Source organism: Alosa sapidissima, chromosome 21 (genome assembly GCF_018492685.1).
Source record: "Alosa sapidissima isolate fAloSap1 chromosome 21, fAloSap1.pri, whole genome shotgun sequence".
NCBI lineage: Eukaryota > Metazoa > Chordata > Actinopteri > Clupeiformes > Clupeidae > Alosa > Alosa sapidissima.
Window position 1 is genome coordinate 9,985,129 of NC_055977.1, and position 14,354 is coordinate 9,999,482.

The 14,354-nt window shown below is 40.8% G+C and overlaps 2 protein-coding genes across 4 annotated transcripts; both read right to left on the reverse strand.

Annotated features, from left to right (window-relative positions):
• Positions 1–1,877: 1,877 nt before the first annotated feature.
• LOC121695580 (eukaryotic translation initiation factor 4 gamma-like) lies at positions 1,878–3,138 on the reverse strand. The gene is made up of 3 exons (XM_042076564.1): positions 2,907–3,138; positions 2,670–2,791; positions 1,878–2,533 (listed from the first exon to the last, which is right to left on the reverse strand). Exons 2-3 carry the CDS (start codon positions 2,712–2,714, stop codon positions 2,180–2,182), a joined length of 399 nt encoding a protein of 132 aa, XP_041932498.1. The 5' UTR covers positions 2,715–2,791; positions 2,907–3,138; the 3' UTR covers positions 1,878–2,179.
• A 33-nt stretch (positions 3,139–3,171) lies between these two features.
• On the reverse strand, positions 3,172–12,886 carry snx10a (sorting nexin 10a). Of its 3 annotated transcripts, XR_006026114.1 has the most exons (8): positions 12,735–12,886; positions 11,720–11,762; positions 10,890–10,976; positions 10,578–10,678; positions 10,263–10,361; positions 6,419–6,625; positions 5,711–5,863; positions 3,172–3,437 (listed from the first exon to the last, which is right to left on the reverse strand). XR_006026114.1 is itself a non-coding variant. In XM_042076562.1 (7 exons), the coding sequence occupies exons 2-7, from the start codon at positions 11,750–11,752 to the stop codon at positions 5,776–5,778; spliced, it is 615 nt and encodes a 204-aa protein (XP_041932496.1). In that variant the 5' UTR covers positions 11,753–11,762; positions 12,735–12,886; the 3' UTR covers positions 5,322–5,775. The 3 variants fall into 3 exon arrangements, 2 of the variants coding, with proteins under 2 accessions (XP_041932496.1, XP_041932497.1); XM_042076562.1 differs by lacking the exon at positions 3,172–3,437 and having other exon boundaries at positions 5,322–5,863; XM_042076563.1 differs by lacking the exons at positions 3,172–3,437; positions 12,735–12,886 and adding an exon at positions 12,457–12,497 and having other exon boundaries at positions 5,322–5,863.
• Between the last annotated feature and the right edge of the window lie 1,468 nt (positions 12,887–14,354).

Sequence of the window (14,354 nt, forward strand, 5' to 3'; positions counted from 1 at the left end):
AAACCTTTCTGTGCTTATTCTGCATTTTAGTGCATGCATTGCTAATTGTGTCTTACTTAGCAGCACAAAGAGGCCCTATATGTTGCTTCTGGTAGTTTCCCTATTGGCTGATAACGATTTATTTAAAAAAATGTATCAAAAGTCCCCCCTCCCCTGTGGGAAGTACAAGGCCCACATTAGCCCATCGGAAAGAGTCAAGACGTGAGATCAAGAGATTCTGTTCTTACTAGGCTACTAGTGGGAAACATGTCTGCAAACAAATCTGGTAGCCAGAAAAGAAAAGAACATAAACGGAGGATAGAAAATACAAAAAAAGGAGGCAGAAAACGCTTGGATGATGAGGGGGGCCTGGTGTGTGATGTTGCTCCTCGGCCCAGAATAGTGTAGGACCGGCCCTGGAGTCAGTCAGACCACAGTAAAAGGTCTCATTAACCATCCAGTTAAATATGAATAAATACAAACATTGCAAAATATATTATATTTTATATTATATTCATTTATGCTTCAAAATCGTGAAAAAATGGCCGATTTACTCTGCTCTCAAATGCTGTGGATAGGTCCTCTGATTGTACTGAAGCCACACTCAATGGGGGCAAAGGTACTGCCCCTTGCAACTGTCCATCAACATAGTTCAAACCATTCTCTAAACCAGGATATGCTAGTTATGCTAAATGGGGAACTAACTTCATAAAAGTGCAAGTTTATGAGTAGGTATGACTTTTTTCTAGCCCCGAACTTGTCCTGATATAAAATCATATGTAATTCATGTAATGTAATATAATGCAGCCAGTGTTGATGATTGGATCATAAACGGCCACAGCATCAGTGAAGAGGAATGAAAATGTGAAATCTTGTCACTGTAGCCTGGGAGAACCCAGACAAACCTGTTAGCAGGTTATAACAGTATAACTTAACACCTGAGAAGCAGTCAGGTTAAGTTAAGTTATACTGTATAGTCCTGTAGGAGTTCTCCTAAAGTCCTAATGTTCTCTGCATTTTACCCATCTGGGGGGTAGTGTACACACATCCATACACACTCAGAGTAGTGAGCTCACTAGGAGCACACGCATACTAGGAGCACATACACACCCGGAGCAGTGGGCAGCCCTTAATCCGGCGCCCGGGGAGCAGCTGGAGGTTAGATGCCTTGCTCAAGGGCACCTCATCCGTGGATGTGGATGTGGGAGAGGACTGTTCAATCACTCCCCACACCCACATTTTTCCTACCAGTCAGGGATCGAACTGGACACCCTTTGGTCACAGGTCCGATTCCTTAACAACCAGTAGGCCACAGATGCCAGGCTAATTACTGCTGTGTTTCTGGAGTGGTGTTTGGTGGTGCGCTCAATGGCTTACGCTTTGTCTGGTTATGTTGCGGAATGGATCATAAATGGTCACAGCAACAAAGAGGAATGACCGCAGAAAGCAGAGTAGTAGTTGTATCTGCTGGTATTGATTGGTGCTCCCATCAATGGCTATCGTTTTGTGTGGGTATGTTAAGTTCAAGTTTGTTGTCATGTACTCATAAAAAGGATTTATCAGCAATTCAATTTCTTGTGCTCCAGACAGCCAGCTCAACTTTAAAGAATACATTTAATAGTAGTAATTAAAAATGGTACATTGTCAAATATCACTGATCAGATCAGAAATAGAGCTCACCAGTTCCACCCCCCTCATGGACTTCTGGATTTCCACCCACTAACCTAAAACCTCCACTACAACATCATGGTATATGGATTCTTATGGAAGCGAATCAAGTCATGATAGCAAGATACTGATCATCTTTCTTTTAATTTCTTGCTCAAAGAATGGAAATAGCTCAGCATAGATTGAGTGGAAGAATAATAGTGGAAAGACAAGAGTGGAAAAATAATATATTATGATTTATTATCAATATTATTGATAAGTGAGGCAGACAGAGCACAGAGTGAACACAGAGTGAGGTGATGCACACACTAACTCGGAGCAGGGCAGGGTGCTTGCCACTCGGGGAGCAGTGAGGGGGTTAGGTGCCTTGTTCAAGTACACTTCAGCCGCGGATGTGAGCAGTGCTCAACCCATTCCCCTTCCCCTTCCCACACTTTTTCTACTGGTCGGGGATCGAACCGGCAACCCTTCAGTTCCAAGCCCAAAGCCCTAACCAGTAGGCCACAGCTGCCCCTAAACTGCCTGCCTTGAGTTAGGCATCTTCCTCTGCTCTGGACGATCTCCAGCAACAGAATCTGGGCTGGCTGGTCCTGGCCCTCTCCTCTTTTGCTCTTTTCTTCTCAAGTTTTTTGGCCTCATTTTTCTCCTTAGCTTCCTTTTTTTGCTTTTCCTTCAGCTCGGCCTTGTGTACTTTCTCCAGTTCTTTCCTGGTCTTTTCCTCCAACTTCCTCTTCTTTTTGAGCTCAGCAGCCCTAATCTTCTGCTGTTTTTTAAGGACCTCAGCCATGTGCTGCTGCATCTTCTTCTCAAATTTCAAATCGATCTTTCCCTTGAGCATCTGGTTTTTAGCAATGATGTGTTCAATGTCCTTTCGGCTGATGAAGCTCTGAGAACAAAACAAAACAAAAACATATTTTTGGTTAATAATGATCATATTTTAGGCTATTGTAATACTTGACCTAATGTTTTAAACAGTCATTGTTAAATTACAGCTTTTCCATGTCAGCTGTGTGTTCAGGTACCTGGAGGCCATCATTGAGGACCTGTTGTCCTGAAGTTTCCTCCATTCATCCCTAATCATCCATGTTTTGAAAACAATGGGAGTTCACTCAGTGCCGCTGCCTTGAGAAGACCCACCTGACACCTGAGGAAAACAAGCAGAGCATTGTCTCAGTTTTCCTCTGTGCGGTCTAGGATAAAGCTATATATTTAGGATCAACTACTATGTGAAATGTCAAGGTAAAAGGGACATTTCCCACCATCCATTTTTCTGCCTGGCTCTTCAGCTCCCATAGCAACTTTTGCTTGCTGGCCACAGCAGTCAGAGCCACTGATAAGGTGTAGGTCTCTCTCTCGCTGGTCCATCTAGCCTACCTCTCAGATTCTGCCAACATGCACTCTGTCTCCATGGCCATCATTTTATTAGAATCCTCCTGCTCCTTCAGCCCCAGGAGAAACACCACCCTCTGATACAGTTTCTTTCTCTCTTTCTCAAACTCTGTCTTTCTATCCAGCTCAGATTACATGCGTGAAAGGACGTCACGATTTTTCTCCTGCACGTCGGGCCCAGCAGCCCCCCCGGCCGCATCCAACCTCTCGCTCTCTCGTTGCCACTCCTCGGCGCGCTCCAGCTCCAGGAGGTCCTGGTGAAGCCTCTCCACAGTTATCCTTAGGGCGCGCTCTTTCTCTTTTCTCCTCAGCTAGATCGGCAAGAAACCACCGCAGCTCACATACCATGGCCGTACTTAAGCCTGCTGTCAGATGCTGAGGTCCATCCATTTCTAGAAATCCTGAGAACATAACGCAATATTCTGAGCTTGCCTGTCAGTGCAGACGGCTTTCAAGTATCTAGTTTTACTTACATGATCAATAGGCTATTTCTCTTCAGAGATAGAGAGCTAGATAGATCGATAGATAGAGATAGATAGATAATATACAGGTGTAAACAAATCTGACTGGTTTTTCTATTCTGTCCGTAGTCCGACATTTCAATTGTTTTGTTATGGATTACAGTATAGCTAACAATAATTTCTAGTTGATTCCTTAGAATAATTCATTAGACTATATAACCTACGTTACCCTACCTTTCAGATAACTGTCTACAAACACTTGTGGACTTGATTTTCGCAGTAGGCTATTCAAGGTGCGCTCGTCTCTTTGTGAATTTGTCCTTAGAATAAATTATATTGAAGAAATGCCTGGCTTTATACCCAATCAAACGTTTTATGAGCGGTGTGGGTTATGCTACGTAAAAAAAAAAAAAACGTAAAATTAGGCTTAGGCTACTTCCATAGCCAAGACCATGGTTCACTGAGCCATCCACATATTAAAATGTTTGATTCTAAGCAGACTTACAATTACATCAATAAACATTGCATTAACGTTAGCATTAAAATGATCAGTTTATAGCAATATGGTCATAAGTCATATTGCCTACATAAAGACATACAAATTATTAATAGAGCAAAGGATCATCTTGCTGACCTCTGTTCATGCACCCTGCCTTAGGCTACACGTCCAACTTTTCTTCCTCTGTCCCCTAATCCAACCCTGAGGATATTTAAAAGGCCCCGTAGTATCAGCATCCTGAAGTCCTGGACATTTAATGTCCAGAAATCATAAGCTCAGGCGATGCTCACCTAAATACAGTGTCATTGACGCCACCCTGTGGTGACATGTTGTAGTTACACCTCACAATCATATTTTATCTTAATAGGCCTAGGCTGAAATATGTTATCCACAGTCATAACTATGGGTCATGAAATATTTTTTAAAATTACATTACATTAATCATGCCAATTATAAATGCCATTAGAAGTGAATGGAATGAAGCAACCCAACAAAAACCTAAAAGTTTTTAAATGGGAATTTTGGAGAGGTTATGACCCACACACAGCCACTAATGTTATTCATCATACTCTAGCTGACATATGAACATTTGAGTCCTCTGGAAAAGACTGGACTCATGGAATGTGTGGTATTGCTCACCACGCTAATGGTGTGCATCAGCAAATACTAGACACTGATGAATGGACACAAGTAACCGATCGACTGCACCCACATCAACATGCCTGTGGCAACATGTTAAGTTTTGCCAGAGCTAATAGACCTCGGTGTCTCCTTCACTCCCTCAATCCTCTGACTAACACAATGGAGATCTCTGTAGGTGTACTTCCTCTCTGGCCTAGCGGTCCTAGTCCTTCAACAAAGATCCATCATTACTAACTGCTCTGCCTTAAGGCTTATTTCAGTATTCAAATTGACTACATAGAATTCTATGTAGAGCTTTATTGCCCCATATTTACACATTTGACAAAGACTTAAAGGCTGGACCTCCATGGCCCCTCACCCTAATCAGGGTGAAATAACTGCATTCCTGCACCATAAAAGTTTGTTTATTATTGCCATTTTCCTTAATGTAGTCTGACCAAAATTTGAAATTGTTCCTTGTTAAATTGAAGTATTATATTGTCTTGCATTTGTATGTCGCTTTGGACAAAAGTGTCTGCCATATCCCATAACCATAAAAGAGACAAAAACATTTGAAGTATTTTTTCTAAATACACTTTATTTTTATAATTATATATTTATTATATATGTATTATTTATTATATATTTATAATTTGACAAAATATTTTTCAAAAATTAAATTAATAAAAATAAAATGTATTTTCCCAGTCATCTTCAGAAGCTCCTGCATATTCACCAGTTAAAACATTCATTAATAAACACATTAAGACAGATTCCTTTAACAATACTTTGATAGCAAAATAGTAAAAAGTGCCCTCTACTGGGTCTTCAGACATTAAGAATCTCTTAAAAAAAAAAAAAAAAAAAAAGAAAAGTAAACCAGAAAGGGACACATGAACGTTATTACCATGACAATACATGCAAAATAAACTAGGACATTGCTGTTGAGACCTTACTAGCCACCTTCACATACAAGCAGCAAATAATTCTAAGGATTAAGAATTAAGGAAAAGTGAGGGTATGCAAGCAACCAGGACCATGTGCTGTGAACTTGTCTAACCGTACGACGGTTCACACAAGAACATAAGCTCACCATGGGCACTCTGGTCCACGTCATGCTTGCAGCCAGCTGAAGAGCTCCTCTGGGTTGGCCACCAGCTAGACCTCATGGTAATCACTGGCAGACGTGCCTTCGCTCAGAGACATCGTTGGCTCCATACTGTGACCCAAACCGGAGGAGGAGTTGCTGCGCAATCACAACATAGACGGTTTACATGAACGCAATGCATGAACGCAATGCAATCAACAGGCCAATCAATCACTACAACACTGAAAGTTACTTGTGCAAACTATGGCTGTAGTATAACACGCAATTCACACCAAAGATTCACAACAAGACAAAACCGTTGCAGAAAGGAGTTGCAGCGGTGTGAATTATGGGCTCCTTGCACCAAACAACTTTGACACGATTTGGAGTCTTTTGAGTAAACCTTGAATGTGGGCCATTAGTTAAAAGACTACAATCTTTCAAGAATCTTCTCCAAATATTGTCAAAGTTGTTTGGTGTAAGGTGGCCATTAGATGTTGCACATTGTTGCAAGCTATCGCAAAATGCCACTGCTATGCGGAAATTCACCATGTCTAGTCACAGTGGCAAAGTTTTAGAATGTTGCAGCAAGTTGCTGGTTTATAGAATGTTGCAGCTCATCTTATCGCAAATCTTTGGTGTGAATAGGCCTTAAGACTTCAACGGATACACACATTACATCTCGTTACATTAGATTACATAACATTACATTACCTTTCACAGTCGGAGTCACAGCCAATTTTGCTTTCTTCATCATCAAAGGGGAATCTTGACAAATTACATGTACAGCCCTGGATTGCTTGTTCTACAGTGTAGCGCGTGAGTCCTTGGGCACATGCATCAATCTTCATGATGCTTAGATGCGACTGCAGAAACAGGTGCAGTCGGCTTTCGGACAGGAAAAAGGGAGTCTGTAGTACACTGTAGGACACACAAGTTGAAACGGTTTCAGAATTCTGCTAAGGGTTACGATACACAGGCAAAAGCTTTTTGAGCAGTGTTTTCAGAGTGCGGTTTGGACACTTTCCCCACTCACACTGAGCAACAGATTATAAATCAGATCTCTAATCGTAGCTTGAATGTTATTCTCTTGCTGTACGTCGCTTTGGATAAAAGTGTGAATAAATGTAAAAAATGTAAAAGTTAATCTTGATCCACTTGCTCATACAAGCCTCACATGCTGGATAGGCTTCAACAGGTGATGGCACAAAGAAGATTTAGAGAAAGCCACTGTACAACAGCAGTCACCATACTTGGGTGTACAATACTGCAGTTAAGGCCTAAATAGCCTAATACTATAGCACACAAAAAACACTCCCTAAGTTGATGTATTTTTTGCTATTGTTCCGTTTCCCATTTTTTTAATGTGCAGCCGTGGCCTACTGGTTAGGGGTTCGGACTTGTAACCGGGGGTTGCTGGTTCGATCCCCTACCCAGAAGGAAAAAATGTGGGCTCTACTGCTCCCCGAGCTGTAGCAAGGCTGTTCACTGTGTGCTCACTAATTCACGGATGGGATAAATGCAGAGACCAAATTCCTTGTATACTTGGATGTGCTAGCAATCAACTAAGTCAATGATAAGTCACATCTTTATGCTTATATAACAACTTGACAAGAATGGACATGACCAGACATGCACAGTTGGCAATATTGATAAACGGTGCTTCAGCGAGTAAAGGTCTAATGTGCTTCATTGTTCAGAATCCGCAAAAAAAAAAACATTACATAACAGCGGCTTTCAACATTAAGTTCCAGAACATTTCCATTCAAGTGGAACTTCAGCAGACCTTGGGATTGGATAATTGGGCAATTTAACTCTTAGAGTAAGAGGTGAATGAAGTCAGACAGAGGGCTTAAGAGTTAACTTAGCCAGGTTTGTCAGCATTGCCATGTACTTTGAATACATTGAGTACCTGGGTTGGGGAAATCATAATCCTGTTCACAGCCTTCTTAGAAAACTCACAAGGCCACGTCAATAAATAAAAGAGGTTAAGCAGGTAATTCTGCCTTTTACTTTGCACGTCCTGTGTGTGCTTGGATGTCTAAACGATTTCTCAGTAAGCATGGAATTGGATACTACATAATTAAAGCACTTAAAATGACTGTCTGGGATTTTTTTTAAAGAAAGAATCGCAGGGGAACCTTGAAAAGCATGAACAATGGTTGGGTCGCTGCTTAAAGGGACACCAGGCAACGTTTTCGTCTTAATTACTCATCTTTGTAAGTCGGTATATTAGGCTAGTGACAATGGCCCCACATTTTTGAGATACCCTTACCGGAGGTAGAACTAAACGCAACAATGTTTTTCCTTATCTCTAAGGTCTCCCATACATGAAATGGATTCTTGGCTAAAAATATAAATAACATATTGTTATACGCCCCAAAACCAAAAAAGGACTAAAATATAGCCTGTCCGTATTGGAGTTAAGGCATATAAATTAGTGCAGATCAATCACACAAGCTCTGAGAGCTTTGAAACTTAGCATGTTTATAGTCAGGAAGTTGCTTTACCTACTAGAAAAGACTGGATGTGAATATCTTGATGTATGGAATGAATAGAGACATGTAAACATACACCTAAAATAAGCGGACATGCAAAAAATGAATATCTATGCAGAATGTTTTCCTTTACTTTGTAGCTGCTTTACCAGGGATTATCATAGCAACACATATGATGGCTTATGGGAAAGGTGGGGTTGTACTGAATCCAACAATACCAAATATGTAAATATAGTATGACGAATCAGGGTGTTCTGTCACTCAATGTATGAGGTGTCCAAAATGAAAGAAAACGGAACACTGGCAAAATACAGTCTCAAGTCCAAATCACATTATCAGTGGTGAGGAGAATGTTGACATTCATTGTTACTGCAAGGTAAGTTACATAAGGTAAGTGCTGCTCTATATTTACATTTAATAATGATACATTTCATATGTCCCAGTATTAAACAATTCATATGAAACACAGATCCAATTGAATCAGGTTAACATTGGAATGGAACACCTTTATTAAAATTTGTATATTCACTTGAATTTTGTTTTGGTCAAGTCATTACTGAATAATGGAAAATAATATTGTTAGCTTTTGTCTGTCCAGACCAGCAGTGGACAGTAGAGCCTACACTGCTTACTTCACCCCTAAGTAGCTAAACAGTTAGTTGTAGAAACTACTTTCCCTAGCTAAGAAAGTACTTAGCCCTCTGACCAATGTTTCATGTGTAATTCAACTTGATTTGCATTTCGATGAAAATTCTGAAATGTATATAATTTTTCCTTTTCACTAGTCTTTTGAATTATGGAGAATGTCTTACAGGCATTGGATCCAAAGCTTTGTATCATTTGTGGGAAACATTTTGAAAAGGGCAAGAAAGAAAGATCCCTATTATATGGTTAAATGACTCATTACAGGGCAAATGAAGACTCTCGCCCGCCCCTACTGCCTGTAGGAAGAATATCCTGCTTGCAAGTTCAGTGTATCGTATCCGCCGACCGAAGCAGGATCAGTTTACATCCTGCATCCACAGCACAGAGGGAGGCTAACGAAACACTAGCGATTGTTGCAAACGTGTGTATAATGGCAGAGCCGGCGAAGAAGCAGCGAAAACCCTTGACGGAAGATGCAAAGAAAAGGAAAAGAGCTTCAGACCGAGCGAGGGGGAGTTTCGTAGAGAAAAAGCATCAGGCTTGCCTGGTGTCCCTTTAAAACATGGCAATGACATTGAACAGTATTTTTCAATGAGTTGGATGTGTGTTCATATGTAGACACAAAAGCGATTTGGGTGTTTGTGCTTGTAGTCGGTCGGTCCTCCATCGGTCATTACATTTGTGCTTTGGATATTGCGCAACCACTCAAGACAACCCTGCAGTAATGCACGATCAGATCCTCTGTTTGCAAATATTTGGCATAGCTCCCCTGCTTGTCTTTTGATCGTGGTCTCATTTTACCACTAAGAAATTGACAAGCAAGGGAGCTCCCCTAATACCACCCACAATCCCAGAGGTTCTCCGTCTTGCAACCACCTCTACTGGCATACCTGCCTCAAATCATCAGGTGCACACTTGACTAGATGAACACACTAGAATGAACTACTCAAAAGGCTTTGATTTCAAAGACTAATCATGCGTGGAACAAGAGGAGTCCCGTTCTGTCCTGTCCACTAAATAATAGTTCCAGCTCAACCCAATTAGTGGAGGAGTGGAAGTGGGTGTAAAAGAATCCAACCACTGATCTGCATCAGTACCAACTCAAATTCAACACGTGTAAGAGAAACAAGAAAGCAAACTAAAACAGTTCTCTCTGGGCTTAGCGGAGCTTAGTTGAGGTCTGTTTAAAGCTTCAATGGGAACCACATACTGTAATGTGTCAATCACAATACTATGAAAAAATTGATATTTTTTGCCAGTAATCTTTCAATAGGGCAATTTCCCAGTAATATCACCAGTCAGCCACTGGGGGGCAGAGCACCCACATCCAGCAGAGCGAAACCACAAATGTAACATGGAAACAGGGGGCATGAGAAAAGCTGGTAGGTAGATGAAGAAATATGAGCAGAACTCACTCCTCTAAGAACTTCTGGAGTCCCTTCATCCGATCAGCCACGTGGCAACTGTTGCCCAAACTGAAGAATGGATTCCAAGGAGGAAGTTTTGGAAGGTCTCTAAGTAAAACACACACAAAGGGGATATCATGCATCTTGACAGGTACAAAAGTGACAATGACTGTTGGTCAGATATGAGAATCCAACCACAGGTTTCTCACATCAGTGATAAATATGCGTTTCAAAAATCAACCCTGAACATTCGGCAAAAAACAGCCCTTGTTGTAAAATCAGCCCCTGTAGCCAAGGAGCACTAAGGGGGTAGCGGAGCCTCACATGAGAAATTCGTTCTCCTGTAGCCTCTGACGCAGCCATACAAACTCACTGTAGCGGCGCCGAACACAAGAGGTTTTCTTCCTGAAGCACATGCTGTTTGTCTGGACACAACACACAAAAAAGGTCTTCTTGAACCACTACCCATTCCTACCGCCACATTTAGTTCCGTCACCCGATACTGGTAGCAAAAACTTACTAAAATGCATCTCTAGGAAGCTTGCATTAAAGAACAATTGTTCATACACGTGGATAGTACACCTGCATGTATTTCAACACCCCAAAACCCCTCCCATGATCAATGGTTGCACTTACATATAGGCAGATCTCATAGTCTATGTGTGTGTGCCAGAAGTTTTCTTTGTGACAGCGTGGATCTCGAACGCACACACAGATGAATTCCTGGAACGACAGCCAAAATGTACAACAGGGGTAAGTCACTTTAAAAAGGTCTCCCAGCTCTTTCTCCAACAAGCAGAATTCATCCCCCTTGGCATGCATTTAGTGTCACTACATACACCTATTGAGATATACTGTATGACACCATCACTGTATGACACCATGACAGCATGAGTCGAGAAATGTATGCCTACAGTATACGCACGCACCCACCCACCACCAAATTACAATGTAGAAACAATATGATGTATGGGTTTGGACTAAAGCAAAGTCCCCTGGACCTGCGCATTCTATGGATATGTAGCCTTTGTCGTCTAATTCAGGGGTTCACAAACTATTCAGCCAGCGACCCCCAAAATAACGGTGCCAGTGACTTGTGACCACCACTATCCCTGGAGGTGGTAGAAGTATACAAACGTTACGTGCAACAGTGCACACGCACTGACAGGCCTATCGAAACACAAAAATAATACCACAAAAGACCATAACAGCCTTACAACCATAATATTATTTAGAATTTAGCAACCATAATATAATTTATTCAATACTTTTATTACAAGTAAACAAATGTATCGCATCAGGGGTTAGAAGAGGCAAAGAAAATGAATGGCTTTTATATGACATGTAACTACCTTTTATCTTGTTACAATTATGGCTAAAATATGCTATTTCTAAAAGTCTAATGGGGATCCCGACCGCCACTTTGGGAACCACTTGTCTAATTGAAGCAGAAAACAGATGCCAACCTTTTGCGGGCTGTCAATCATCAGGCCATCCATCACCGACTCACTGGGTAGAAAACAAGGTGAGCGGACACATACATGACAAGAAACTAGTGGCAGCGGTGAATGGCACAGGTTCACATGGGTGGACAGATCAAATCATAGGCCTATATTCTTGAATAAAAATTCCAACCTCCACACTAAATATAGATAGCCTAGCAAAAAGTAACCCAATGTGTAAACTAGTCAACAGGTGAAATAGATATCAAAAACAAAAAAGGCCTATATTCTGTATGTGCTCCAGACATTAAGGGCTTTCAAGACTGAAAAGATGAGGTTCTTTCTAGCAAGAAATGTGCCATATTCAGATTAGATTCATCACACGACATTTTCTTAATGAATCTTTTGTAAAAACATAGGGCCACACTCAATACGATTGCATAATGCACTTAATCCACCATCTGCTAGTTGACGCTGGAGGGCTGTCTATGTTGTGGTGCAAGTTATTTACACTTTATTCATTCAGGTGAAATGCACTTGCTCAGTCATAACATGTTTGGATAAACAAACATCGACACCACACATCGGCACGATTATCCAAAACACGTGGGGTTTAACTTGCACGACTCCTGTTTGAAAACTAACTTTAAATAACACAGAAATTATGTAGGCCTACGATAATCTATGAAATAATTCAAAATACATTAGTCCATTTAGGCTTGGCTTAAATCAAGGATGAAGCATGTCTTTAGAAAGCATACCTTTGTATAGGCTACTTGCATCACGAAGTTTCTTTTTAAGCGAACTAGTCGTAACTCCTTTCTGTGTGGATGACGAGTAGGCTATTAATTTACAACTTAATTCGAGAAACCGAGATGGACTATTATTGGATCACAATTGTATTTCTAACGCAAGATTCCGCAAATAAAACTAGAACATACAGGGGACCAATCGGTGCAAAGTTCTGAGAAAAGATGTTGTGTTTAAGTAAAAAAAAAACAGTCAATATGGCAAAAACAAAACTATCGCATTCCCTTACCTTAATTTTCTATGCTCAATGGTCCAGCCGCGAGCACTTCACCCCAGAAGGGCCTAACACACTGAGAACAGACCAGGTCAGCCCACAAGAGGCTTGGAGATATTGCTCTGCCAACTTCTCAAACTACTAGCAGTTTCACTGGTCGTTAGCATATTATCAACCAATCAGAAATGATTAAAACAGCCAATGACCAGCTTGCAGAGAATTGCCTGAATGGATTTCACCTTGATTGTTTCATCCTTAGCCTATCAAGCCAAGGCTTTTTTTAACTGGACAGGCTAGCTGCAAACCGATGAGTTAGTTGTGAGTGGCTGCTGGAGGCCTATGAATCTCCTTAGCACTCTCACACAACAGAAGGCTACCTGACCCAGAGGTTTTGAACACCTGTCTGCTTTGTAGGCCTGTAAGCACAGCATTTGCCTATGACTAAATCAGCCAGGTGTTATTGCAACTGATTTCTTCTTTATCTATTAAGAAAATACTCAATATGTAGGCCTAAGTGTTTTATTCCTCCATCTTATATAAAAGGAATATTTCATATGCCATCCCATTCATGAATTCAGTTAAGATGGGTATTTAAAAATCAACCACGTAAAAAAGTAAAATTAAAGTCAAATGGCAGCATTACAGCAATGACCCAGATCCTGTGTTACATAACAGCTCTTCGGTCATGGATCCTAAGTTAACCTATTGACCCCTCTTTTCTTTGCTTGATCATTTGCTGTTGACTGGCTGACAGGCTACCATGACTTAAATAATGTCTCTCTGTGAACAACTCATCAACACTTTCACATGTTTTGACAATAATTGGTATTCAAACCTTACAAAGAATATCTTCATTTATTTATTTTAAAAAAAAAACCTTGATTTAGTGCAGCGATTCACGGAAATATTCAGTCTGAAGGAAAATAATTGTTTTTGTATAATGGCTGTGTTCTCAGCAGATCCACTGACAGTCAGTGGCCTTTTCAGTGGTGCCTGGATGTCTGAATCCAGTCTGTGCTGGACCATGTATATAATGGGCACATGTGCTGATCATGAAGCAACATTCTTCCTTGAATGACCCTCCTAACAGAAAGCTGCTTGTGTCTTCACTGCATATACAGAACCTATGACTAACCAAATTAGACACATCCTAAACATTTTCTTCACATGAATGCAAAGAGATTAGTGACATGAAAACACAAAGTTAAAGACTTGCTTTCTGGATACTACGGAAGTCCCTCTTACCAATGAAAATACATTTTGTACTCAGACTGACATTTTGGACCAGAACTAGAGTTGCCTTCATGCACTGTACCATACAGGAAACATGTCTAAAATGTAGCCTACTACTTAGCTATAGCTCAAATACAGATATGTTTTGATGCTGTCATCAATATGCAGTATTAGAATAGTTCTGATCAACAGCAGTAGGCCGACAAATAGCCTACTTCTGCTCAATACCATTAGTCTAGTAGGCTACACAACTGTCAGATACTACAACCAGAGACGTTCTAATAGACATAGCACTCAAAGAATCCTCCATAGAAATGAATGGGGTTAGTTCATAACCCCAATATGGCAGAAGATTCTACACATATCCAGCCCCTTCCTGAATGCCTCCCCATTCACTTCAAT